General features: G+C 36.3%; 2 protein-coding genes and 1 long non-coding RNA gene across 3 annotated transcripts; all 3 read left to right on the forward strand.

The window, feature by feature from the left end:
• Positions 1 to 5,740: 5,740 nt before the first annotated feature.
• Positions 5,741 to 6,489, forward strand: LOC126799927 (uncharacterized). The gene is made up of 2 exons (XR_007672667.1): positions 5,741 to 5,937; positions 6,216 to 6,489. It is a non-coding gene; the product is annotated as an uncharacterized LOC126799927 (long non-coding RNA).
• Positions 6,490 to 18,139: 11,650 nt separating this feature from the next.
• Positions 18,140 to 21,289, forward strand: LOC126799690 (uncharacterized). Its single transcript, XM_050526937.1, has 3 exons — positions 18,140 to 18,475; positions 18,966 to 19,307; positions 20,741 to 21,289. The coding sequence occupies exons 1-3, from the start codon at positions 18,140 to 18,142 to the stop codon at positions 21,263 to 21,265; spliced, it is 1,203 nt and encodes a 400-aa protein (XP_050382894.1). The 3' UTR covers positions 21,266 to 21,289.
• A 1,490-nt stretch (positions 21,290 to 22,779) lies between these two features.
• LOC126799399 (histone-lysine N-methyltransferase ATXR4) lies at positions 22,780 to 26,851 on the forward strand. The gene is made up of 7 exons (XM_050526598.1): positions 22,780 to 23,138; positions 23,237 to 23,292; positions 23,973 to 24,099; positions 24,521 to 24,590; positions 24,687 to 24,863; positions 25,440 to 25,511; positions 26,531 to 26,851. The coding sequence occupies exons 1-7, from the start codon at positions 22,800 to 22,802 to the stop codon at positions 26,647 to 26,649; spliced, it is 960 nt and encodes a 319-aa protein (XP_050382555.1). The 5' UTR covers positions 22,780 to 22,799; the 3' UTR covers positions 26,650 to 26,851.
• The last annotated feature ends 25 nt before the right edge of the window (positions 26,852 to 26,876 follow it).

Genomic DNA, 26,876 nt, shown 5'->3' on the forward strand with positions numbered 1-26,876 from the left:
GATCTTGATTATGCCCTTGATTATATACAACACATCACAGTAGCCAGACTGCTGCAAGCTAGAAGGTAAAATCAGAATTGTTCGTGCAAGCTGAAAAGTGAACATGGCGACGGTGGCTGGTCCTGATCGATCCTAGTTCATTGCAGACTATTCCATAAAAACAGATAATGCAGTACGTACAGGTAATACTAGTTCAATTCAATGCTTATAATAAGTTTCACGGCCGCGGGTTTATTAACCAGTATTAACCAGAAACACGCACGTTGAAGACAAGCAAATAGATCGAGTACGATACGATGATACGTACACGTACGTATGAAAGAGAGCCTATGACAAGCTCACAAGCTAATAGTTGTTTAGTTAGAGATTGATGAGAAGATCCAGCTAACAGAAATGAAGGGTACTGATCGAAATCAGAATAGAGACTTAACATAACAAAAAATAGAAACTTGGCCGACACTCAACTTAACCAAATCCATGTTGTACTGAGAACCGACGTACTGTAAGTATATATATTAGTCAATGTACAAAGTGAAACTTCACTTTGAAATTACAAAGTGAAACTTCACTTTGAAATTACAGAGTGAAGTTTCAATTTTGGCACATTTTTCGGTCAAATTTTTTCACCATAAACGATTCAATATTTAGATATGTTATTCAAGATCATCTATATAAAATTTCATCTAATTCAGACATCGTTAATGTATTAAAATTAAATTACATCAATAAATGAATTAAAACTGTTCAACGTGAACCGTTCGTGTAAATCTTAATTTTGAAAGCTCAAACCATTTTCAAATTGGATGAAACTTTATAGAGATGATTTTGAATAACATACCTAAATATTGAATCGTTTTCTTTACAGACACCTCGCAAAACACTATTCATGAACAGTAAAAGCGATTCGTTTTCTTATATAAGGAGGTCCTCTCCTTCATTAGAACCACCCCAGAATTTTCAAATTCCTCTCTTCTCTCCATTTCTGGACAATCCGAGAGCTTCTTCATTATAATAATTTATTCTTTGTAGTTCATGCATAAGTTTATAGTCAAATAAAGGTATATATATATATTATAGAACTACAAAGAATAAATTATTATAATGAAGAAGCTCTCGGATTGTCCAGAAATGGCGGTTACAGGGCGGACGTCCGCACCTCCGCCTTAAAGTACGGATTTGATGATTCTGGTGACGGTGAGGCGGCCTGCGGCCGGCACAGCCACACTCCCTACCCCCTGGCGCTCCTGTCTGTGCTGACCGGAGCTCCATCGGCGACCGGGATCGGCAAAAACAATTTTCTGGTTTTATTCCGGCGACTTTCTGATTCCGGCCACCGTTGGAGCTCCGACCGGCACAGACAAGATCGCCTCGCCATGATGAGTCCCCTTGTGCCTGTCCGCCTCGCCGATGCGCCGCGCCGTCGCTGGAATTGCGACGTCCACTCTCGATCCTATATATATATATATATATATATATATATATAAACCACGTAGTGATATCATATTTCTCACTCGTATTCACTCACGCACAAACCCTAATTCGATCACCTGTTATCTCTCTTGCCAAGAAGATCGGAAGAAGCCACTCCAAGAAGTCTTGCGATTGCGATACGCTGTTAGTGTATGATCCCGACCAAGTTGAGAGTATATTCGAGAAGAAGTACTGGAAGATAAGCGGGGTTCAACTCCAAAAGATTGTTGGGAGCTATGTAGCACTGACACTTGCACTTAGTCGCGTATTGCGTATCAGACACGTATTAGATACGGACGCGCGTGTCCAAACTCCGAAATGGACAAAGTTTGGACATGCCCATATTTGAAATGGATACGCATGTATGTTGCAATTACACAAATAAGAGGAGAAATTGGGATAAAAGTGAGAGTTAATATTTAATTAACGTGCCCGTGTCAAAAAATAATAATTTTTCGTGTACACGTATCGTATGGTATCTAATACAGACACTCGTGTCCGTATCCGTACTTCATAAGTTGGGAGTTGGTTGTGGGCCAAGAGGAAAAGAAATACTCGGTTCCCAACAAGTACTTCTGGGTGTCAGAGCTCCAAGAACTCATCATGAAACACGAAAAATATGTCAATCAAAGAACTGGTGAGCCGTTTGTGCTTGAATCATGCTCAACGGAGTTCTTTGAGAAGTTACTTCATCAAATCGTCAAAATAATGATGAGCTCCAGCAGGTTGTATGGAATTGGTAGCGGGCAAAGAGGAGAAAAATATTGGGTGGGACTCAAGCACTTCCTACTCCAAAAGCTCCAAGATCTCTGCAAGAAACACAAACGATTTGTGCTCGATCGAAGATTTTTTGAGCCGATTGTGCTTGAATCTTGCTCTATGGAGACTTTTCAGAAGTGACTTTATCATATATTTTATTAATAAAGCAAGAAAGAATTTGAGATGATTAAATTTTTGAACTACCTAAATTCTGTTAGAAAAAAAAACATGCAAAATTACACACAGTGTGTCTTGAGTCTAGTTAAGAATCGATAGAGTAGTAAAGGTTGGAATGTATTTAATTTTAATTTTTAATGTAATCAAGACGTCTTGTACTAGCCTTTTATTAAAAAAAAAAAACAGACGTGTTATACTATTGTTATCCACGATTCCATGGTTATGGAAAGAAGGATCAATTGAATTAGTTTATCTTATTCTTCACTATATATGTGTTTTCTTTTATGAAATTATGAATTATTACAAACACTAGAATTTGCTTTTTTCTTTTGGTTACAGTGGTGACCTAAAAGGCCCAAGCAAAAAGAAACAAAGAGAGCTTAAATGTTGGAACACACCCCAGATCTCCTGGCTCTAGACAAACCAGCTAAATCATCAAAATAAGCTTGAGTAGCATGCACAAGAGGGTCTTCAAAGATGATCAAGCATAAGTCATGAGAGATACTGTTTTTGGCCAGAGAGCCTGCCATCATGTTACATTCCCTAAAAATATGGGAGATCTTGACATTCTGCATTTTAGACAGAGAGAGGAACAACCAGCAGCAAGTACAGAGCAAAGGGGGTGCAAATCAAACTTGTCAATCTGCATAAGCTGAACCAGAATAGCTGAATCAGTTTCAATTTCCACAGCAGCATTAAAATGCTTGGAAATAAGTTTAAGACCAAAGTAGAGAGCCCAAGTTTCAGCGTCAAGAATTTCATTAACTCCCAAATTCATTTGAAAACCCTTCAACCAATGACCATGATGATCTCTTATAATGCCACCAACACCAATATTCCCAGAAAAACTAGATCTAGTACCGTCAATGTTCAGTTTCAAAGAATTGATAGGAAGCTTGTTCTAGGAGAGCATGGAATAACTGAACATGTTAGACAATTTGGCCTTGGCTTGAGCACCAGTCCACTATTCAACATAATCCCAAATTATCAGAGAGGGGGAAAGCAGGCATAACAATACAGGGATAAAAAACAGTCTTGTTCCTCCATTTCCAAATAAACCAACAAGCAAAGACAAATAGATTGCACCATTTAATATCATTCTTAACTCTATACTGGCAATGGATTTGAGCAGTAATCCACCCATTCCAATCCAAAGAGAAAGAGTTACGAATGGATTAGATCTTTCCAAATCAATTTGGTTCTACTGCAGTCTTGAAACAAATGAAGCATGATCTCATCATTAGCATTGCAAATAGGACATCTAGCATTATCAGTAAACCCTGTTTTCATCCTTTGCACATTAGTAAGAATTTTCTTATGCAAAACAGTCCACATGAAAGTTTTGATCTTAGGATGACAATTCAGCTTCCAAACGGAGTTCCACAAAGGGCTTCAGCGTTATAAAAAGTGGTCATGTAAGCAGACTTAACAGAAAAACAACCATTAGATGTTGCATTCCAGATCAACTTGTCACTGCCACAATCCATAAAATCAGTAGGCACACAAATAATTTGATTCACAACTTCCAAAGGCACATAAGCTTTAAGAAGATCAATATCCCAACCAGACTCGCACCAAAAATCGCACCAAAAATCGCTAATAGTAGAATTTGTTCTTTAATGCCACCATGATTTATTTTTCTTTTCAAGAATGTAATGAGATCTGCCACTGGGTAGCACATTAGCGATTTAATCGATTTTGATCAAGCTGGACAGAAGCTTATCGTCACGGTCACCCTATTAAACGTACGTCATATGTTTCGATAATGTTAACTCTAAGCCATGCATGCAGAAACTGATCTCTCAAGTCCATCAACGTTTCATTCACAAATCACAATATCTTTTGATAGTGAAAATATAAGATCGTATTTTCATGCTGTAATAATGAATAGTTGTGTATGTACCACTGGCTAATCAAATAAGTTAACATCATCGAGCAATATAACATATTGGACAATTTTTAATTTATTCGGATTGTTTGATTTGATCGTACTAAACTCTTGTTACTGACTGGAGGAGCTTGTTAAGGTTTTTGATTTGCCAATTATAATTGTATTATCAACTTGCCGAATCACCGTCTCCACTGCCGCGGGTGGAATCGCCGCCCTCATGCGCCACTTACTTGTGACTTTATACAATTATACTTATCAATGGCCTTAACAACATCGTTGAAATCAAAAAATTTCATCACAACAATTCTAGACCCAAAGACAACATCCCCATTAGTTTTACGAATCAGTATGTGTGAAAACTGAGAAAGAATGGGATGATAGCTAAATATATACACATCCGACAAACTAGTGTGGTCATACAGTGAAACTTCAAAACGCACAAAGATCTCGATCCACTGCCGCTATAAGATTCCCGAATAATTCAAAAACAATACAAGATGATAGAATTTCACGAGTTAGCAGCTTTGGTTAGCCTTGCATTAACTATTTGGACGAGTATGTGATCCCCGAACTCTATACGATACAATTATGTATTTCATCACACACAGCAACGTTTCATGTTGATCGAGGAGAAATTTAACTCAAATGACTACAGAAATTGTGGCATCATATAGAACTGATGGAGAAATTGGAGGCCAGACTATATCGCATAAAAAGTTGAAAAGAAGCCTTATTAATTATTTGTTTCAGCAAAAAGTAAAATTCTCCAACATCCCTTTGCTTGAAGGGAAATTCTAGTTTCATAAATTTAATTGCACATTGCTAAAATTTAAGATTAACGCAGACATTAATTCTACAAGAAAATTTGTCATTCAATTCTTCAATTACTAAAGCAAAAACATATCTAGAGAAACATACAAACAATCTAATTCAAAACAAATGAATGTTATTTCCTAATTCCATATCATCTATTTGCTCCTTCCATCTTCTTGGTCGAAACTCGTATTCAAATTTTGTCCTCTAGTGTCATTGTATTTCAAAGAAGGTTTCTTCTTTTTGGGAGCTGGTGGACACGAGCGATCTTCATACACACTACTAGCAAAAAACACATTGACACTGATTTTAGTGATTTAGTTAGCACAGACTTTCACATATCTGTAAATATTACAATTTCAAACGAATAATCGTGTGAAATGAGGATAATTGGACCCACAAGAATTTTGCAATTGAAGAAACCACAGAATTCCGTTTAAAAAAAATACTAGAAACAAATTTCAGTGTGGATATAGAAATCTATTCTCACAGTTGTCCGTGGGAACCACAATTAACACAGATTTTGGTGCATACATCTTAATAGTTATTATTTTATAGGATTATAGAGTTACAATTATTAGTGCTAAATATATGTGCAAACAGATTTTTGTGTGAATTGATAATTAAGCATGGACATCCGTGTGAGAGTGGCTAATTAACCTCTAACCCTAAAATCTTAAATGCTTTCAGCCTCTCTTTTTCTTTCTCTCTCATAAAATCCCTGATCTTGTTGGCTCAGCTCCCATATCTCACACAACCTCCATCATTAAAGAGCATAGAAGCCCAGAAGGGTGATACTTTCCCACACAAATTCAGATCGGTTCCAGGTTTACTTTCGTTAACCCATATTGTATTAGATCTCTAATCGATTTGTTATTAGATCATAAATCTTTTTGGTGTTGATCTATGGGTATTATCAGCTTGGAGATTTACTGCCATGAATCATGGGATTTTTCTTTAGCACATGTAGTTTCTCTTTGGGTAGTAGTTTCGGATGCCCAGATCTGCAATTATGTATCTCTCCCCAATTCATAGTTTCATGTGGTTTTCATTTTTAATGGAGGCAGTAGTCCTCAAATATTGTTTTTGTGTTCCTTGTTACCAGAAATTCTATCAAGACTTACCAGAAACCCAAGACAACGACATGAACAAGATCCAGATGTGTAATGGAGTAGATTCATCAATACATCATCAAGAGGCAAAGAGGCACGACATCATTTTCGTGTATAGCTTTTTTTCTTCCAAGAATCAAATTTTGTAGAGGGAATAATTTGTTTGAGAGATTTGTAATGAAGTAAATTCACCAATATAAGTTTGAGATTTGATTTCTACCAAAAATCTAATAATGAGAATGAGATCTAGTGATTTCATTATGTGGACTTTGGAACCTGATTTAAGGAATTATAAATTTATAAAAATTGTGCAAATTTTTTTTTGAATCCGGTCACTTTTTTTCACACAGAGATCTGTGAGAGCTGTGATGTTATTGCACACCGTATGAAATATTAAAATACATTTTAAAACCACATAAATTGAATTGCAGTTTTTCATAAACAGAGGGACCCGCAAGTAAAATTCACACGATCTTTATAATCCGTGTGTTAAGAGTATTAGCCCCCCCCTCCAAACCGCACAGATAATCAATCTGTATGCGCACTGTGGTTATTAGCTTTTTCACACAGATATCCATGTGAGATACCCTTATTTCACAACGATTAAAATCAATGTGAAAATTCATTTTGCTAGTAGTGACAATTGGACTTTCGCATTCTTATCTCTGGACATTATACACTTATTGTCTTCTTGCGACATGTTCAAAAATTTAGTGTTGATTAATCTTAGTTAGCCAAGTGCCCAACCAAATTACTTTTAACTGTTTTAAACACAAACTCGTTTGATAGAATGAAACATGGAGAATACTGAGGCCAAGACCTCTCTTTATATAGATAATTCCTCTCCCAGATTTAAACAGATTCCTAGCTAATAAAGCTGAGACGAAGTCTTTGCTAATCAAACAAGGAAACATAATATTACAAAAACATACCCAACACATGTACATAAAGGAAAAGTATTGTCTGTGCACTGAGAATTAAAACTTGAATGTATCTGATGACTATATATAAATATTAGCAAGCACACATGATTGTGATAAAGCTATATTAGTATTACCAAAGCTTATTCCATCCCTAGCCGTGAGCCTTCACGCTTTGTTTTCACCTAAGCTGCATGAAATCGGATGCGGGTACGTCGAAGTGAAGTATTTGGAAACGCGGAGGCGTTTTAAGCCAGTACGTTTTGGAAGCGTCATAATACAATAATATATATTTATATCTAAAAATATATTATAGAAAACAGTAAATTAATTACTAACATTATAGAAGAATAATATGATAGAAAAAGAGCTCAATAAACATTTTGTTGTAGCCTAGAATAAATAACACAAACACTTCAATTACTAACATGATACTAGTAGTGTAGCTAACCACAAATGATGCACATCACCTCTCAGTCAATCCATCATACACCTGGCGATCTCTTCAATCACACTGACCAAGTATATAGAATAAAAAACACGTGTATCTACATTTTGCAAGGAGCGGTGCCCCCCAAAAATGAATGACATTGCTCTCTCTCTCTCTCTCTCTCTCTCTCTCTCTATTCTCTTTCTCTCTCTCTCTCTGGGCTTCATCCTAGTCTACCCCAAAAATCAACAATACTGATTTTTCACTCATCTTGTTTCAATTAGTATTTTGCTCCAAATCAAACTAATCTATAATCTTATATGCCCTTGTGTGTCACACAAAACTAAAAGCTCAAACAAATCCTCAAATTTCATTCAACTTGCTTGAACGAGGCTTCAACTGTATGTATTATGGGTTTTCATTCAATTCTAGATTTTGATTTATCTTCATAAATTATCGAGTCCATAAAATATGAAGATTTTAAGAAGGATTTATAGTAGAGCCGGAAAAGAGAGAAGAAAACTATAAAAACCCAACAACCCTCGCACTTCCACGACACTTCCAAAACTTTCTTTTTCGGGAGCGCGCTTCCACTGCGCTTCCGAGCGCTTTCAAGCGCCTCCACTTCAGATTCGATTCGAAAGCCAGAATCGGACCTCCGGTGAAGCTTTTGTGCATTGAGGTTTTCATACGCGTGTTCACTAATGTATCATAACTTATATATTATGTTTAAAATAAAACTATCGCATTATGAAGCGACTATATGAAGAAGCCTTCTCTGGATCGATCGACATCAGCCGATGTGATCATTATATATATTTAGTGACCCTATAAAAAATTTATTTGATTCAGACCTCGTTTTACCGTTAAAATTTCTGGCAAACCGAAAACACTACTAATATGCCCTAAGAGATAACCTAGTACCTAGATGTGAACGTCGAAAGACATTTACATATATGAAATTACCTAATTTTGTTTATCGAGCATGTGCGGTCAATTTGATGAAACCCATTTGGAAAAGCCTTAGTTAATGGGGTTTTAATCTGTCAAAACACATCTTTTTTGGTTGACCGGAATAAAGACAGTCATACGAGGTCTGATGGATGAAATTTTTACGGAGTCCCTAAATATATATGTATATATATATATATATACCAATAACATGACTGGTGTTGATCAGCCATATTCCAAACTAGAGTTGTCGATCGCCGAAATGCACACTAATGTATCATAACCTTTATATCAGCTTTAAAATAAAATTATCGCATTATGAAGCGACTATATGAAGGAAACTTCTCTTGCTCGATTAATGTCATTCGATGTGATCGGTATATATATTTAGTTATCCTGTAAAAAATTCATCTAATTCGGATCTCGTTTGATCGTCAGAATTTCTCATAAACCGAAAACACCACTAATATGCCATAAGGGAGGACCTATTACCTCAATGCGAGCACCAAAAGCCGTTTGCATATTTAAAATCACCTCATTTTTGTCACCGAGCGTGCACAATCAAATCGACGAAACCCATTTAGCAAAGTTCAGATCAATGTGGTTTTACCATGTAAAAAACGTCTCTTTTTTGTCATACCAGAAATTCCAATGGTCAAACAATTCTTAAATTGATTGAAATTTTTACAGGGTTCTCAAATATATATATTGATCACATTGGTTGGCGTCGATCGACCATATTTAAACAAGAGTTGTCAATCCACTGTCAATTTCACTTATTTAAAAAGGTTTTCTGAAAATAGATTTTTCAGATTGGGGACTGTTTATAGGCTTTAAAGAAAACCCAAGCTCTTTTCGCAAACCCAAATAGTCTGGCCCAAATTCTTGGCCCAAGCCCTTTTCTTTAAAACCATAAACGTCTCTCTCTCTCTCTCTCTCTCTCTCTCTCTCTCTCTCCATCAGCTCGACAGAGGTGCGCCAGAAAACACAGACCGCTCGGAGCTTCTCCGCCATGTCGCATTGCCGTTCGGCAAAATAGGACCGACGCCCCACCACCATCTTCTTCCTTTCCTTCTCCTCTTCAATAACCATACCTTGCATGTGGGATTTGTGTCGTGTTTTCCCCAAATCAAATTTGAGGCAGTGTTGAACAACCGAAGGATCTCCGATGAAACTTGGGCTCCAACAAGCTTCTTTGAATTCCTTTCGGTAAGCTTGGCTTTATATCTTAAACCCTAGTCAACTAAGCCTTCAATTTCATCAATTTGGAAATGAAAGTTGGCTTCCTCTGTGTTCTTCACCACCACCATGTTGCCGTTGTCGAATTCAATTATCTCAGCGAGGTTCAGTTTTCCTTTTCCTCTGGGTAATCTCTTCTTCCTTCTCTGATTCTTGATTCTAAAACCTTCAATTTTGTGGATAATATTGGAACTGGGATTTGGGAGTGAGATTTTTTTTGCTTGAATGCGTATGTATGATTGATAAAGCGTTAATTAAAACGTCTATACTAAACCCTGTAAAATATCATCGTTAGTATAGAATAAGTATGGATCGTTTTTCCGGGGAATTGAAGGGAACTCTAAATTGTTAGTGTTAACAAATAATGGGGGATTTGAGATTGATTATTAACTACTAAAATAAAACATAAATTACTATTTACATAATCGACTTCTTTTTAACAAACTTAAACTAAATTCACCATTACACCACATAATTACAAGTTCAAACATATCATGCATTCTAGTTCAACCAATTACATATTTTTTAGACACCAATACAATTAGAGCCTTAGGGGATCATCTAATCATGCAAGATTTCAATTAACATTTAGATTGACTTAGGGCCTAATCTAAATTTGCATGCAATTGAATTCAATAACACTTAGAGTAGAAATCAAACAAGATTACATTTAAGCATCAAATCTTTGTTGGAGACATGTTTCATGTATGGCGTCACCCACTATGGTTTCATATGCAAATTTCCAGAATTTTTACCACTTTAATCAACACAAACCGAACCTACTTAGGGCATGATTCGATTTGTGTTAATATGGTTAATGAATCTAGCACTCAAACAAAATCTTAGAGACTGCATCCAAGAACTAAATTCATATGCACATATCTGAAAATTATCTAAAAGTTTGAGAAAGATGATTACAACACAACAATAAAAATACAAACTTCAATAATTATAAAAACATAAATTTGGTATAGTCTAAAAAAATATCAAATACAATCTGAAAATTCTAAAACAAATAGAAAACCAATATTTCCACATAAACAACAATTTACAATCTTCATAAACAAAGAATTGTAGATTAACACAAATAGACGAAGTCATGGAGATGAGTTGCGAGAATCACACGTTGTAGGAACCTTAGAGGTACTGTAATAAGTGAAACTCGGTGGAGATGATGATGGTTTTGGGGTGGATGGCTTGGCTAATTTGTGAGGGAAGTTTATGGTGGTGTTTTGGCTCTTGAATGCTAATGAGAAGTGATGATATTTGAGAGATGAAGCCATGTATATATAGAGGAAAGATGGAGGGTTTGAAATTGCTTCTTTCTTCCTAAAATAATGTCATGCTTTAATCTCTTAAATCATGCCATGTTTTAGGGATGTTTTAATCTCTAAAACATGCCATGTTTTATTCCCTAAAACATGCCATGTTGTACGCCTTTAATGATCAACTTATATTTAATTGTTGCGTGACTTGACTCCATCTTTTTTTCTTTAATTATCTCTTCAATCCAATCTGAAAATAAGAAAATAAAATCATAAGTATGAGATAATTAGTTTCAAAACCTAACAAGGATTCCTAGTCAAACTAGGACTCTAAACCAATTATGCGTTTTTAACTCATGTAAGCAAAAAAATACATCCAATACCGCTCAAGACTCTTACTACGACTCAATAACTCAATAGTACAACAATAAGGGCAAAGAAAAGTACAAATTGAGGTAAAAATATGTTAAGAACGTCGCACAAAGTGCTCCTATCAATGATCTATTGTTTCATTGTGATTTCTTTTTTTAGTGGACCTGTGTTTGGTCGGCTAGTCTGTAGATTAATAGAGTTATGGTTGCTTGGTTTAGGAATTTAAGCAATAGTGAAGGATCATACTTTTCTGGCGGGGGCTTATCGTTAAGAGAATTGGGAATTGGGATCTTGAGGCGGAGCTGGGCCAAGGATATCATCGTCGGTGACGGTGGTGAGTTTGCAACAGTGGGAGGACAAGATATCTATCGATGTAGCCAAATACTCAGAATGTCCTAATTTTTAGGCAATCGATCCCCATGCGCAAAAATAAAGACAAAATAAGTATAAAAAAATTACTAAACTAATTAGTGATTTTCACGTCACAAATTATATGGCATGACCCTCCACGGCCATGGAGGGAATAATTTTCATAGTACTACCCAAGCTTCTTCATCTACATTGCGAACTATAGAAATGGCTAAGCTATCTGCTACTCCGGTTCAGTTCTAGTATGGTAACGGTCATTTATGATGTCTATGAACATAATCACCTCGATAATCATAAATAATTGAATCATGTTACAAACTACATTAATAACTATTTGTTCATAACCTTATAAAGTTTTAAAGGCTAAAATGTCATATACGTAATGTGGGTATCGCAAATATGTAAGCACCTTAGAATCTCTCCTCCCACCCGCATCACATGTTAAATATAAAAATTTTATTAATTATTTATTGTTCATGAACACTTGGAGTGAACATTGATAAGGTTAATTGATCGTGAAGTCTAGCATGGAAACTACATCTCTAGTATTCAAGCCTAAGCTCTCAGCCTCTCACCCATTTGCTGCCAACATGTTTGATGGATCTACGAGTTTTGGGATGCGCCTTCAACGGATGAGTAGTTTGGCTGTGATGGGATTCCCTCGTGGACTTCAATCGGAATGCATACTAGGTGAATATATAATTTCTCGTGATACAGTTGCCTACTTTTGAAATATTTCTGACAAGAGTAAAAATCCAAAATAATACCTGAATTTTTATGAAAAGTACTTGTTGGTACCTAAGAATTTTTGTTACTCAATATGGTACTTGAACTATTACACTGTTACTAAATATAGTACATCTATTAGTTTTTCCGTTAAATTAATAATGTGACACATATTTAAGAGGACAAAATGGTCAATACACATTAAATAATATATTTTTGCTCCCTCCTTAATTTCTTTTAATTTTTGTCCAAAATTCTCACAAATTTTTACCAAACTATACATGATCATTGATTGAGGATAAATATATTATATATACATATATAATATATGTTATTTACAAATTTGATGAGACCTTACAGAAGAATGTAATACCCACCATATTAGGGAGAAAAATCATCGTTATTCATTGATAATGAAGCCTTTATATAGGCATTACATTGAGTATCTCGTAGAAACAAGGATTATATATCATTCCTTATCTAGACTAACCTATACTAATTAGAACAAGATATATCGAAAGATTACAGTGAGTAATTCTCCTACAACACTCCCCCTTGTATCGTGATCCTAATGTGTCATGGTGCAATGTTGCTGCCTCGGTAAAAACCTTGCCAAACAAAACAAAAACTTCTTGGGTAAAATAAAAAGCTTAGTCGAAGGGACAAAGAGCGCAACACACCAACTACAGTTGAAGATAACATGTGGTGGAGACCCCCGCTGAAGTCTGCAAAACAACTCCCCCTATTCAGTAACTCAATCTCGAAGTCTAGATACATAGCGTATATACAAACGTTCTTCACATTCTTCAAAAGTAATAATGGGTCAATGATTTGAATATCAAATCTCACCAAATGTTATCTTCAACTCCGAGATTGAGTTTAAACCGAATAAGATGTCGAGTCAAGTATAATATAATAAGTACATGCATACACATATCATACTTAAATATAGAGAGTTTCATCTCCTAAGACTTCGTCGCTCATATGGTAGAAACATGTCTTCTCATGACTTTGACGGATTCATGGGATATTTGTAGGCATTAGTTTAACGTCCCTTTTCCCTTTAGCCAACCGATGAATAACATTATCAATAACGGTAATCACTTTCGAGACCTAGTAATCCCAAGATCCTTTCATTCTTAAGTTTGGGTTAGTGATATCTCTTAGTTCATCAAGAGTATATCACATGACATCTTAATATCCCTACCATAATTAAGTTAATGCGCTTCGTGGTCTAGAGACACTTAAGTAGGTGAAAACACATCCATCCAGAATTTTTATCTACATCTTTTATCTTAGTCCCAATAAAGATAATTTGTCACCACAAGTTGCAAGTTCAGTTGTTTTAAGATACCACCTAACTAACAAGGTAGTAGAGTGCAACAACAACCATTATGAGAGTAAGTCGTCTCATATTTGATTCCAGGGCGTGTTGTGAGAGATCTTGTGCCATAAGGTGAGTCTAAACTCTTTCTCACTACGCTTAACAAATGTATAACTGATAAGATTTACACTTGCGGCGTTGGTATTACCTGAACAATGACTTATCTCTCTGGTTGAACTGGATCCTACGGCTTTTCCGGGCGGCGACAATGGTGACTCAGTCACTTACTGTGTCACATCCCGGGACCGCTTCGCCGTAACATGATATTATCCGCTTTGGACATAGCCCTCACGGTTTTGTTTCTAATATCTCACGAGAAACTTCCAAGTATGTCACCCATCTTGGGATTGTTCTAGCCTGAGCAAGCTTAATTTTAGAGTTCTTATCTCCTCCGAAGCTATTGAGCCCCTAAAAAGCATCGTGTTAAATGGAGGTGGACATGTCATATAAGGCACATAACCCCCTCTCTGTTGGCTGATGTGGGATATTACATACTGGCCTGACATCTTCGTCTAAACCTATCGAAATAACACTTTCCATATATGCCAATTTACAATGTTGGAATTTTGCTTCAACAAAGTATGTATGGTTTGACATCAAACTCATTCAACATCGTCATTCTTTGATATCTCTCTTTAGATAGGTATTGACATTGAGGCGTCCCCCAATGATAACCATCATCCAAGAAAACAGACGAGTGAATATTATTGATCATTGATCGAGTTGTGCCTTAACTCGCATTCAACAAGTATTATTGAACCAAATGGTCTCTTTACATTTTCGTGAGAACCATGGCCTAGTGACACCATCTACCAAATTTATGCAGTCACCATGTCACCAGAAAAGGGTGACTATATGTCTATTTGTCGGATATCAATCCTTACATGGATAGTTGCAGCATGTATATCCGATGTCGTCACTTCAATTTATGAGAATTATTAGGAATATGATGATGCACAGTGGGACAAACCACAACAAAACCAAATCGTTTAACTTGAACAAACGTATTCTTCTCTCCCCTTAACGATGAGGAGACTGGCTCATCAAAAGTGATTAAACGAGATCGCATGTTAATGTCGTTATATAAGCGGACATAGGTGGAAGTTCATGTCATAGACAAAGACAACATTCAACATCAAATAACCCATCATTATGCACTTGTGGAGACGCAATTTGGCACATAAAATATGTGGACGATAAACCGTTAACATAATCCGTTAACAACCATGCATATTGTTAGACTTGAAACACTAAAATACGTACCGTTACAACCGTAACATCAATGATGGTGGTATAGATGGATACCGTAAAATAAGACACGCTACAAGCCATAGCTTATGGTTCAAGAAAAACATATTAGTTTATCGTGTGAAGCATATGGCCGATCAATATATTTATGGGCCCAATATAAATCAATGTTGAACCATGAACACATCATCAACCAATATATAACCTCTGTAAACATGGGTGTTAGGAATTTCTGAATCCAAAATGCTACCAAATTTCAGGAGCAAGTAAACACGTGTGTTAGGAATCCAATGATGCTGGCCTCATTGCCAGAACCAGTGGAAAAAGTACCGAACCTACTGGAATACTTGCTGGAGGTCAGTGACCACTACTGTCGAGCGGTTCACCATGTTTCAGGTCTCCAAATAGGCTCAAATGTGAGTATTAGTTTTGGATGTTAAGAATCAGTTGCCACAAGTGGCACCCCAATAGCCCACTTAAAATTCGGTGAATTGGTCCTCACAATGATAAGTCTGCAATCTGAAAATCTTGAAATTTTAGGCTTTTCACACTTTTTGTCATTGTTTGGGTGCTCTATAACATCAACGTGTTATGGCTTGAGTTTAACTATGATATATGTATCACCACAATATATTTTATCCTCAAAATGAATCATGATAAGCCAATCTAGGCTTCCATCTTATATCTCAATCTCTTTAGCGTAGAAGAGTGTTACTCCTAAACTTTGCCAAAGAATAGGCTTGGAGATTGAGCATAGTCAATGAAGGATCATAGAGGGGCTTATGCACTTGTTAATGCATAGATTAGATCTCCATTACTTTGGAGAAATCTTGTTGATCCGTATAATATCTTTGCTCAAAAGAATAGTCTATACGAGTCATCGATTCATTATTATGAATCATAGTATGGTGAAAGAATAAAATTCACACTATTTCGACTCTTGAGATGCGCTCTGTCATTAGAAGAGATACATAAGAACTCTTTCACAATGAGTTTCTAAATGATACACATTGGCATAAGTATTGCCTTCAAGTAGCTTATCGTCTCACCAATTTCATGGTTTCTGTTGTTAATTCAACAACGTAGACAACTACTATAGCAAAACCAATTTATAGATTTAATTGCTCTCTTAATATATAAGAGTATGTGACTTGAATTATAACGCCATAAGGAATTTAAAATGAAGCATTTAAACCGCACTTGATTCTATGTGATAATCTAGTCATTGTAGTCACAATGGATTAAAATACTAAATCCATTAATAGTTGTCTTTTAGCTAAGCACTCAGCGTCTCTTTAACATATTCTACGACGTTCTCTTTGATGGTGTGGCAAATCTGACGGGGTAGTGACTGGATGGTGGGATTCTATGGAGGCGGAGAAGGATCCTTGCAATGGCTAGGTTCTGGTATCATGCAATGGTGGCGGGCGTCGGTGAGCCGGTGTCGATGTCTTTCATGGCTTAGATCAATCTGTTGCCGACAATGGGAGAGCGGGGGTCGCTCCATCTGGGGCGGGTTTGGATCTGGGTCACTTGGTCTGGGTTTGGGCTTCATTTTGAAAAGGCTGATGGGTTTTCTCTTCAAAGCCCAGGTGTTGGAGTGATTTTGTACCCTGCTTTTGCTGATGATGGCCCTGTTAACTGTTAAGGGCAACGATATGATGTAAGTGTTTGGTTTTTGTCTATTCTATATTGTCTAGTTTCCATTCTAGATTAGTTGTAGAATAGACATGCTTGAATAAGTTGAGTTGCATGTTGAATGAGTAGACCTTATTTATGTACTGTCGTGAGTATCCCTCATAACTTCTTGTTTACTTGTAGATGGTATTAGAGGGATATGTAATCGTTATTCTGACATTAATTTAATTTTTTATATAAACCTAATGGTTTTCTTTTAAAAAAAAGTTAAGATGAGGATTATATATGATATAATACTTTGAATTGAATTAAGTATAAAAAAAACTTCCTTACTTCAACCGTGGGTAGTAGGAATTAATTTAAAACCTGCACGATTCTGCTACTATATATCTCACTATCAGACCACATAAAATTCGAGGTGGCAAGTGGGCTGAAAAACTCGAGCCCGGCACGTTAAAATTGGCCTGGCCCGAGCCTATTATTTTAATGGGTCGGGTTTGGCCTAGATATTTCTAAAACAGGTCCGGTCCGGCCCGAGCACGATAAATTCATGGGCTATCCATTAAACACATAATTTTATATTATTTATATAAATATTTAAATAATTATAATAATGAGAATTGAATATTAGATCTTTTCAATATAAACATCTTGATTATTTCATTATTTCATAAATATCATCAAAGTCGTGATAAAAAAGTCGTAGTTTTGACATATATAACATTTTAGAAATAAGGTTACCAAAATGTTGTAGTATTTTATTTATTTCATTATTTTAAATAGTTATATAAAATAAATATTCTAATTGCACAATTTGTTTTATGTTAATTGTGTCTTATAATACTAATGGGTCGGGCCGGCCCGTTTCTTGGCACGGCACGAGCCCGAGCTCGGTCCAACATGGGCTTGGGCCGTAGGCCAGATCAGGCTTAATATTTAAGAAAATAGACCGATCTGAACACGACACGGATACGATTTTCACCCGCTTAAAATGAGCCGGGCCGGGCCGGCCACTAGTTTGAACCTAACTACACATATATCTCGGCAGTTGTTACATTCTTTTCATGTGTTATTTATAGTTATATTTAATTTGATGTCAATGTCATTTAATCTAATGTCATTTAACTTCAACTCGATTGTCATACATTTTCACTCATAATACTATGAGTTTTCATTTAGACATTATGATATATAATTTTCTGTATCCGCTACTTGACCCCTATGTCGGTATGGCATCAATTTATATTGACTTAAACAAGTGGGACTGTGGAGTAAACTACAGCACGCATGGAAACTGCGAGTGGAAAAGAGAACAATTACAACAGTGCCTCCCTTTTTTAAGCTCATTTTGTTGGTGTTGGGCTCATTTCATTATATGCTGCAACTACCAAACCACTCTCCCTCCTTCCTCTGTAGAAGCAAAGCCAAACCAAAACCAGACACAGCCAAAGCACAGATTGATCAAACCTACGTTCTTGACATGGGTCGACTTGCACCATTGTCAGAAGAACCCAATATTAACGAAGAAGAAGATGCCACAAATCGCTCTAGCAAAGGCATAATGAGAAGCCAGACATGGAGGAAATGGATCAAGACCCACCTCACCTCCCTTGCCATCTTCAACAAAAGGTCCAACTTCAAAGTGCTCCTGAGCGTTCTGGGGTGCCCTCTCTTCCCCGTTTCTGCCCTCCCGAAACCGCCCCTCAACGAGGTATGTATTTAACAACTCCTGCATTTCTTGATCAAGACTACTGCACAGGTAGTTTCATGGGGGAATAATATTGTTAATCAACAAAGATTTGTTTGTTTTAAGATCATGTGTGTTCTTTGCTTCAAGTTTTCTACGTGAAAGTGACCCTTGATCGTGTGGAGAACATAATAACTACTCTCATGGCCCTTCCTTTTGGTTTTGTGTTTTTAGCGATCAGCTTCCTCTAGCAATTTGCTACACTAGTTCTTGTCCCACCATGTGAAATGAAGCTTTCACTTTAGAATGAGATTCAACTTTTATTAAGCCACAGTTCATGTGCTTTGCCGAAACATAAGTACTTGAATAATTTATATATAGTTAATTAGATGGCCAACATCAAATTAACTTACAAAGATAGTTAAGGTTGTAAAGTGTTTACTAATTATTAGAAGCTTTAGTACATGATTATCTCCGCTAATAACCTTTCTTCTGTAATATTTGTATTAATCAGGTGGGATCTACTGCGCAATACATAGTACAACACTTCACAGCAGCCACAGGCTGCCGTAAGATAGAAGGTAAAGTCAAGAACATTTTCGCAACCGGAAAAGTGAACATGGCGATGGTAGCTGATCCTGGTCCTGGCAGCACCACCAGCGGAGCCACCACTATATCGGAAAAAGGGTGTTTTGTAATGTGGCAGATGATACCAAATAAGTGGCTGATTGAGCTAGTTTTGGGTGGTCACAAAATAGCAGCGGGCAGTGATGGCAATGTGGCATGGCGGCACACGCCGTGGCTCGGAGCGCACGCTGCCAATGGCGGTGTTCGCCCTCTCCGGCGAGCACTCCAGGCAAGTTGATCATCTTCTTTTCTCTAACACTACTAAGTAATCTATATGACTATATATGATGATTATAGTAATCTTAACGTCCGTACCTCCTGTCTAGTTTTTTTAACTGAAGCTTATTTAACTAGTTGAATCGCGTAGGTTGTTACCAAAGAATGTCGTGGTGGGAAATTGTGTTCTAACTTCTAAGCTACTTTTTCAACATAATGATGTTTGCTTCCAAGTTACTTTGGCATGTTCTTCCTCGTACTTTCCCAGCAGAACTATTCCAAAGTCTTGGTAGCATCATCAATGACTTGTATTCAAATGTTGTGACCGCAAAATTTAATAATTTTTAGGTAGGGTATTGTTGGTGACCACATATATAATAACTCTCTTATGTCAGTAGTCGGTAATATCACTAATATGGTAGTATGCTTTTATCACTTGCCAGCTTAATTAATAATCATACTCCACGAACATCACGATGGCCCAGTACCCTATCGAATTCATTAGCTAGTCGATCGGTATAATTTGCATTCTTACATATTCGAATAGTTTTCACAAGTTCTTATACGTTTTCGCATGTCTTTGTATATCTTGTACAGTTGTACATCTAACACATTAAAATCTATTAGAGAATTTTCAGTAAGATCTGAAACAACCCAGAAATAGTACGTGTCAGATCGATTCATACACTAAAGAACTAGCTCAGATGAAACAACCACATTAAGAGACCTTGCATGCACATGCACTAATTAGAGGGTGTTGACATATCAGATATATAATTTCAAGTGTACGTAAGCATAATTTACTTGATTGTGATAATAATGCAAGATGTTAGGTGGATTAAATTGGGATCTGTCTGAGATTCGTAGTAGGAATGTGAAGCTGTATGCTTTATTGTATTTGGAAGTGAGAGTGTGAGACATCATCTTATGCTCTTAACAGCCAAAAATATTGGATCTTGTTGTATTGTATGGTATTGTATTATTTAAATATGACTATAGACTTGTTCTTATCTTACTAGCGTCATTGATAATTATATTTGGTTAATGATTAGAGTTTAAAAAATAACAATACTGAATTATATAATGAAAAAATAACTCTCTTGTTCTTCTTCGTTCCAAATATGAGGTTGAGAATATGAGATGGATGTCTTAATAGTATAAGCCTGCTTTTATTCGAACCAGGACAAGTACGAAGACCATTAGATTGATAGAACTAAACTCAGCTAATGGTCTTTGCACTTGCATACCTGTATATGCCATCCGGCTGACCGGCTATTTCTTCTCACAATATTTATGTGGGATTCAAACTACGTAATCCTGCATGCATGTTGTGAGAGGAAGTTGTAACTTGTAATCGTGGTTAACAAACTTAACATACAGAAGTTGCATGAAATTTCAGGTGCTATTTTACAAAATTGTGGATTAACACATACATTTTATATGTAGGGACTAGACCCCATGGCGATATCAGCTGTATTTGCCCCAGCACAGTACATGGGCGAAAAGGAAATCTCGGGCGTCGATTGCTTTGTCTTGAAATTGTCAGCTAATCAGGCAGATCTATCTGAGCGAAGCGATAGCACTGCAGAGATGATCAAACATGTGATATTTGGTTACTTCAGCCAAAGAAATGGACTGCTAGTGTATTTAGAAGATTCATACTTAACTAGGATCCAGTCACCTGGTGCCTATCCTACATACTGGGAGACAACAATGTCAACGAAAATCGAAGATTATCGGACTGTGGAAGAGGTGGTGATCGCGCACGCCGGTCAGACGACTGTGGTCATCACACAGTTCGGGGACAATTTGAAGACGGGCTCTGCAATCACAAGGTTAGAAGAAACATGGAGCATCGATGATCTTGCTTTCAATGTTGAGGGACTCTCAATGGATTGCTTTATTCCTCCTAAAGAAGTGCAGAAAGATCGACCGAAGAAAACTCTCGATTGGAGATCACCATTGCATTGAGCATGTTCATGAATCATTTTCACCACCCAAATCATCGGGCCAATAAATATATATATATATATATATATCAGTTCCTATTCAGAGTGAAAATTACAGAGTGAAGTTCTAATTTTAGCACACTTTTTCGGTCAAATATTTTCATCACAAGTGATTCAATATTTAGATATGCTATTCAAGATCATCTATGTAAAATTTCATCAAATTCGGTTATCGTCAAGGTATTGAAATTAGATTAAATCAATGAACAAATTAAATTTGTTCAACGCAAACCGTTCATGTAAATCTCAATTTTGAAAACTCAAACTATTGTCAAATTGAATGAAATTTTGCAGAAATAATCTTGAATAACATACTTAAATATTGAATCACTTGTAATGAAAATATTTGACCGAAAAGTGTACTAAAATTAGAACTTCACTTTTTCATTTCAGAGTGAAAATTAACTCTGAATAGAGACTATATATATACACACGCTCGCGCGCGCAGATGATATTTTCATGGAGCTTGTTCCAGATATGAATGTATATTCTTTTGGGTGAAAGGTTTTAAGGCAGCATGTACGACCTAGTATATATGCAACGTACCTTGACTAGACAAAGAGATATCCATGTCTATATGATCCCTCATATACAATTTTATTTTATTTTTGCAAAAACTTAGAATTAAAAAAATTAAATGACAATCATTGCAACAAAAAAGAAACACAAACATTTGGATTATATTTTAACCTGAAGAATCATCTAGTTCGCTAGCCGTATTTTTTTTTTAAAGACCAAAATGCTAGCCGTAATAAAAAATTAAAGGCTTCAAATTTGACTAAACATATTGATTGAATCAATGATATGATTTATTTTGTTTTGATTTGAAAGAAAATTACATAGGATCACATGTAGCAGAAGAGGATGAAGACTGACATATAAATAAATTTATATTTTGGTCAGTGTTTTTCATGTTGTGCCTTATGTATCCTCACTTTGTTGAGATTTTTTTTCCCATTAAACGAAAAGAAATCTTGTGAGCTACTATTTGATGTTGAGAAAATTCCAAAACTTTTCAAAGCATTTAAGAAGTTGAAGGCGATCGCACGATCAGCCACGTGATTTTCAGTTATCCAAATTAGATGCACAAAAATGTTAACATTCTTGTTTTCTAGTTTACTCCAATATCTTAAAAAATAACTAAATAAAATTACTAGAATTGTTGAATAAGTCATGGTATGTGATACAAAATGTCAAAAGTTATACAAGTTTTGGTTTCGATCATATTAATTGATTGCATTAGCTCCTTCACTAATTTATACATCGATGCCCCGGACTACATTGAATGACTTGTGTAAGCTTGTAGTTCACGTGACCTCAAATCGTTTCAAATCTCATGAGCTCAGTGTAATCCATGTTTCATTATCCAAGTAATTCATGCTTAGTCGGGCAGAGTTTTTAACGTTGGGTAAATTTGGTCTTTGAATTTACTGTGTCCACATTCTACGATCTGCATAAAGTAAATTTGGTCCAAAAGTGACGGAGTGAAAAACAAAATGGCGCGCGCCGCCGTAGTCCGTTATAGTCGTTGGGCTTCGCGCTTTTCTTCCACTGCCGCCACCTTCTCCACCGCACCGGAAAATGCGAACCCAGGTCGACCCGGCCCGCCTCCGATCCGAGTCGCGCTCACCGAGTCATCCGGGCGTGGCGTCTTTGCGACCCGGAAAATCGAGACCGGTGAGCTCTTACACACCGCCAAGCCCATTCTGACTCACCCTTCTCTCTCCACCCTCCACAGCGTCTGCTACTTCTGCCTCCGAAAGCTCAAAGGCACCGACGCCTCGCAGCGCCAGCGTGTTTCCTATTGCAGTCAGGAGTGTCAGCGACAAGCTCAGGTCGAAGTTTGTGAAGTGCACGCTAAGTGTTTGATGTTTTGCTTCTGAGAGAAGTTTTTCCTGCTACTTACGTTTTTGTGTTTTTGGTGATTTTGTAGGGGTTTCATGATATTGAGATGACAGCAGATTGGTCAGCTTATGAGGACTATTGCCGGTACCACATTGCTTTCCCTTCATTTCATAATTCGTACATTTCGTTCTTTCCACACAGAACCATTCTTTTGGCAATGTCATGGCTCTGATGTTAATTTTGTGATTCTTGAAAAGGACTGCCGATTGTTATAATTCGTCATTGTTTTGTGATTGAGTACTATTGTTACTTTTGTGCGCAACTTGTACGAGCTAGCAGCAAATCCAGTAATGCGTCGACAATGCAATTTAAATTTACCTCTGAAACCATACCATTGCGCCAAGACGCGATTTTTTTAATTTTTTATATTGAAGCTTAAATATAACAAAACATTGCATTTGCAGTATGTGCACAATTTGTTTTTTCTTTTCTTACATTCTGTGTGTCATGTCTAGTTCCCTTTAAAGCTGACTTTGGATATACTGTAAGTCATTGTCTCGTTTTTTGGTACTTCCAGAGTCTGATATACTCATATGAGTAAACATGTCTGTTTTCTTTGAGGGGTAAGACATTTTCTTTGACAAGGCTAATTAAGTGGACAAGAAACAACAACCACTACCCATAATTATTGTCCGTGATCCTCAACTTACATCTGTTGGACTGAGCAATCTTATTCGAACTGTTCTGTGCATTCTTTGACCACAATTAGTTGGTGAATTTATATAAATATTTATTATTCATCATACTTCTAATTGTCTTCAAAGGTCCAATGGTTTGAAATATCCACTACTTGTAAAGCGGTTGGCTTGTATGGTCATGTCAGGAGCTGCACCTGCCAACCTTCTTGACATACTCCAACCTGCTAGTTTGACCCCAGGGATGATTTCTGAGGTTAGTACCTTATTTGATTGTTCTTTAAAGAAGACATTAGAGTTTACTTTATTTATGGTAACCGATTGAAATTACTAGCTTGGAAAGCAATCTAAATGCATGAATATCATTTCATTAACAGTTCATTGGTCTATGGTTATGCTTGGTAACATCTTTTAAAAATTTATTATTATTTTCTGTTCTCAAACCGCTGCCAAGTCTTTTTTTTTCTTTTACTACTAGTTGTTGGAGTAATTAAGTGTATTTTTCATCGGAGCAGGAGTAAAGGGAATTAAGAAATTCTCAGAAAATAAATTATGGTTGATTAGTTTAATGAAAAGATTTCAATACTTCAGAAAGTACATTATTCATCCAGTTAATTTAGTTTAAACATTAAAAAACAAATAACAACTTGTTTATGCAATAAGGTGACAATTTTCAGATGCAAGAGGGGTTCGGCTTGCTAAGGAATGCCTTTATAGACTCAAATATCACGGGTGAACAGATATCCTGTATCCTCTAACAATTTGAAATCTAATTTTACTTTCCAAAGTTCCTTATACATTGGCTGCGGCGTTTTGTAGAATAATTTTCTTTGACATTATAAGTTTTGACTAAACAATGGTACATTGGCATACTTGCACGGATTCGAATAAATGCTTTTCGTATTGACTTGGCTGGTGGATACGATGATCTCCTGTCATCATTAGCAGCCTCTATAGAAGCTGAAGCTACCTGTGGACATGCTGTTTATATGCTTCCATCATTTTATAATCATGATTGTGGTTAGTTCTTGTTCTGTACTCTGCATCATTTTGGTTATAGTTTTTGTTAACTTATTTATTCATTAAAACCATGGAATTGCACATGCTGTTCATTGGAAGGTGTATATATAACAATTGAGGTTAATCACAAGAAGTGTCTGAGCATTCAGCTAATCATAAATCATCACAAAATTGATGGAACATTTTGTTCCATTTAGTCATATTCTATATGACAAAAGTACAGGTTCAAAAATACAAGTTAGTATTAGACAAGAATCACAAGATATAAGAAATTATATAGAGTGGCTTGTGTTCTATGAGAAAAGGAACTATGTATTTTCTGCAGGTAGTGGAATAAATATTGGTAGTGATCTGTATATGACAACAGAAAAGTTCCAAGAGAAATTAGTCTTAAACAAGATACATGACATTGAATAAAGTTGCTTCCATGCTAAGAGAAACAGATTTGTGGATCTTTTACAGAATCGGGCTAGCCTGAATTACACCACAATTAGTTTACATGCATTATGTACCTGAAAGGTACCTCTACCACCAATCTTGTATCTTATTTTGAAGTAATTGTTTTTCTAATTACAGATCCAAATGCCCACATTATATGGATAGAGAATGCAGATGCGAGATTGAAAGCTCTTCGGGATGTTGATGAAGGTTTGTCATACATACAGTAGCTCTTGTGATCCCCCTATATGTTACAATGTAGGGGAACAAACCCCCCAAATTAGCCTAATCCTAACTCAATTCCCAGCCCTTCAAAATTATGACATTTATTAAATAGTAGTTACTATGCTAAGATCTGTGCCCCAGCAATGCATGTCTTACCGAGTTACCATCTTATCGTTAACAACCATAACAGCCATGGGAATCCTTTCAAACATGTCAATCCAATCCTATTCATCATTTAATTGAAACAACTTTCTTATTCTTTGTTCTTGTAGGAAGATTGAATTGAACTGTAAACTGGCTAAACCAATTACAGTGGAATTGGATGTAGATTTATGGAAATGTGTTGGTTCTGAAACCTATAAATTCTTCTATCAATACCTTTGTCGTCATCTTGATGCTAGCTAATTGCTACATGGGCATTTTCTTTCTATGTCGATATGAGCGGCCCTGCCATTCAACTACTTTTTACAAAATGTCCTTGCATTCATGCACATATCCTTTATCCATCAAGGCCTACCTTATGTACCAGTCTTTTAAACAAGGCTGACCTCAAAACATGCATCAAAGGTTCAATTTGGAAATGCACAAGATGTCGAGGATTATTGAATGTGTTGTTTCAGACATGTCTTTGTACAACAGTTTTACTGTAACCATATTGTTAGTAAGCGTGCACATTATGTTGATTGAGTTAGATTATAGGAGATGAGTACTCCTAACATTAATCGACTGTTGGACAGAGTTGTCTGGTGCTATGGAAGTACGAAGTTATAACACTTCTGCCATCTGGTTTGTAATGGGTTTAAAATAGGAAGAACGCAAGTGGAGGCATATCCAGTAACATTAATGTTCTTATCGATATTTTAACAATCTTCTAAAGCTGGATTCCTTTTTTTGTCTTTTCTTTTCTTTTTTGATATGATTTTTAAAAGGTCAATGCAAAACCCTTTCTAGGTTACATGCTATATAGGACCCAACGAAATCTAATTACATTGTTTGTTTTTCAGGAGAAGAGCTCCGGATCTGCTATATCGATACAAGTATGGATCATGATGCTCGGCAGAGTTTCCTGTCACGAGGCTTTGGTTTTCATTGCAATTGTTCCCGTTGTCTGTCTGGTGACTAATAATTTGATGCTTACATTTCCAGACAAAAATGAGAGTTGAATTGTTGTGATGAATTTGTTTTTTCGGTGCTACATCTGTTTAGAATTTAGATACTACTCGTTCTTGGTCATATGTCTACTTTTATTATTTTATTGTGAATCATCTTTTCTTCTCATACCAGCAGAATTCTTCTTATGTTATTGGTCTGAAAAGCAGCAGAATTCTGGGGCAGATATATGACTTTATA

The sequence above is a fragment of the Argentina anserina genome, chromosome 6, assembly GCF_933775445.1.
Source record: "Argentina anserina chromosome 6, drPotAnse1.1, whole genome shotgun sequence".
Taxonomy (NCBI): domain Eukaryota; kingdom Viridiplantae; phylum Streptophyta; class Magnoliopsida; order Rosales; family Rosaceae; genus Argentina; species Argentina anserina.

Excerpts from the sequence above, each read along its gene's own strand:
- LOC126799690 (XM_050526937.1), top strand. The coding sequence starts at position 18,140 with ATGCTGCAACTACCAAACCACTCTCCCTCCTTCCTCTGTAGAAGCAAA. Across the intron at positions 18,476-18,965 it reads CGAAACCGCCCCTCAACGAG|GTGGGATCTACTGCGCAATA; the intron begins GTATGTATTTAA and ends TGTATTAATCAG. Across the intron at positions 19,308-20,740 it reads CTCTCCGGCGAGCACTCCAG|GGACTAGACCCCATGGCGAT; the intron begins GCAAGTTGATCA and ends TTTTATATGTAG.
- LOC126799399 (XM_050526598.1), top strand. The coding sequence starts at position 22,800 with ATGGCGCGCGCCGCCGTAGTCCGTTATAGTCGTTGGGCTTCGCGCTTT. Across the intron at positions 23,293-23,972 it reads GCTTATGAGGACTATTGCCG|GTCCAATGGTTTGAAATATC; the intron begins GTACCACATTGC and ends TTGTCTTCAAAG. Across the intron at positions 24,100-24,520 it reads CCCCAGGGATGATTTCTGAG|ATGCAAGAGGGGTTCGGCTT; the intron begins GTTAGTACCTTA and ends GACAATTTTCAG.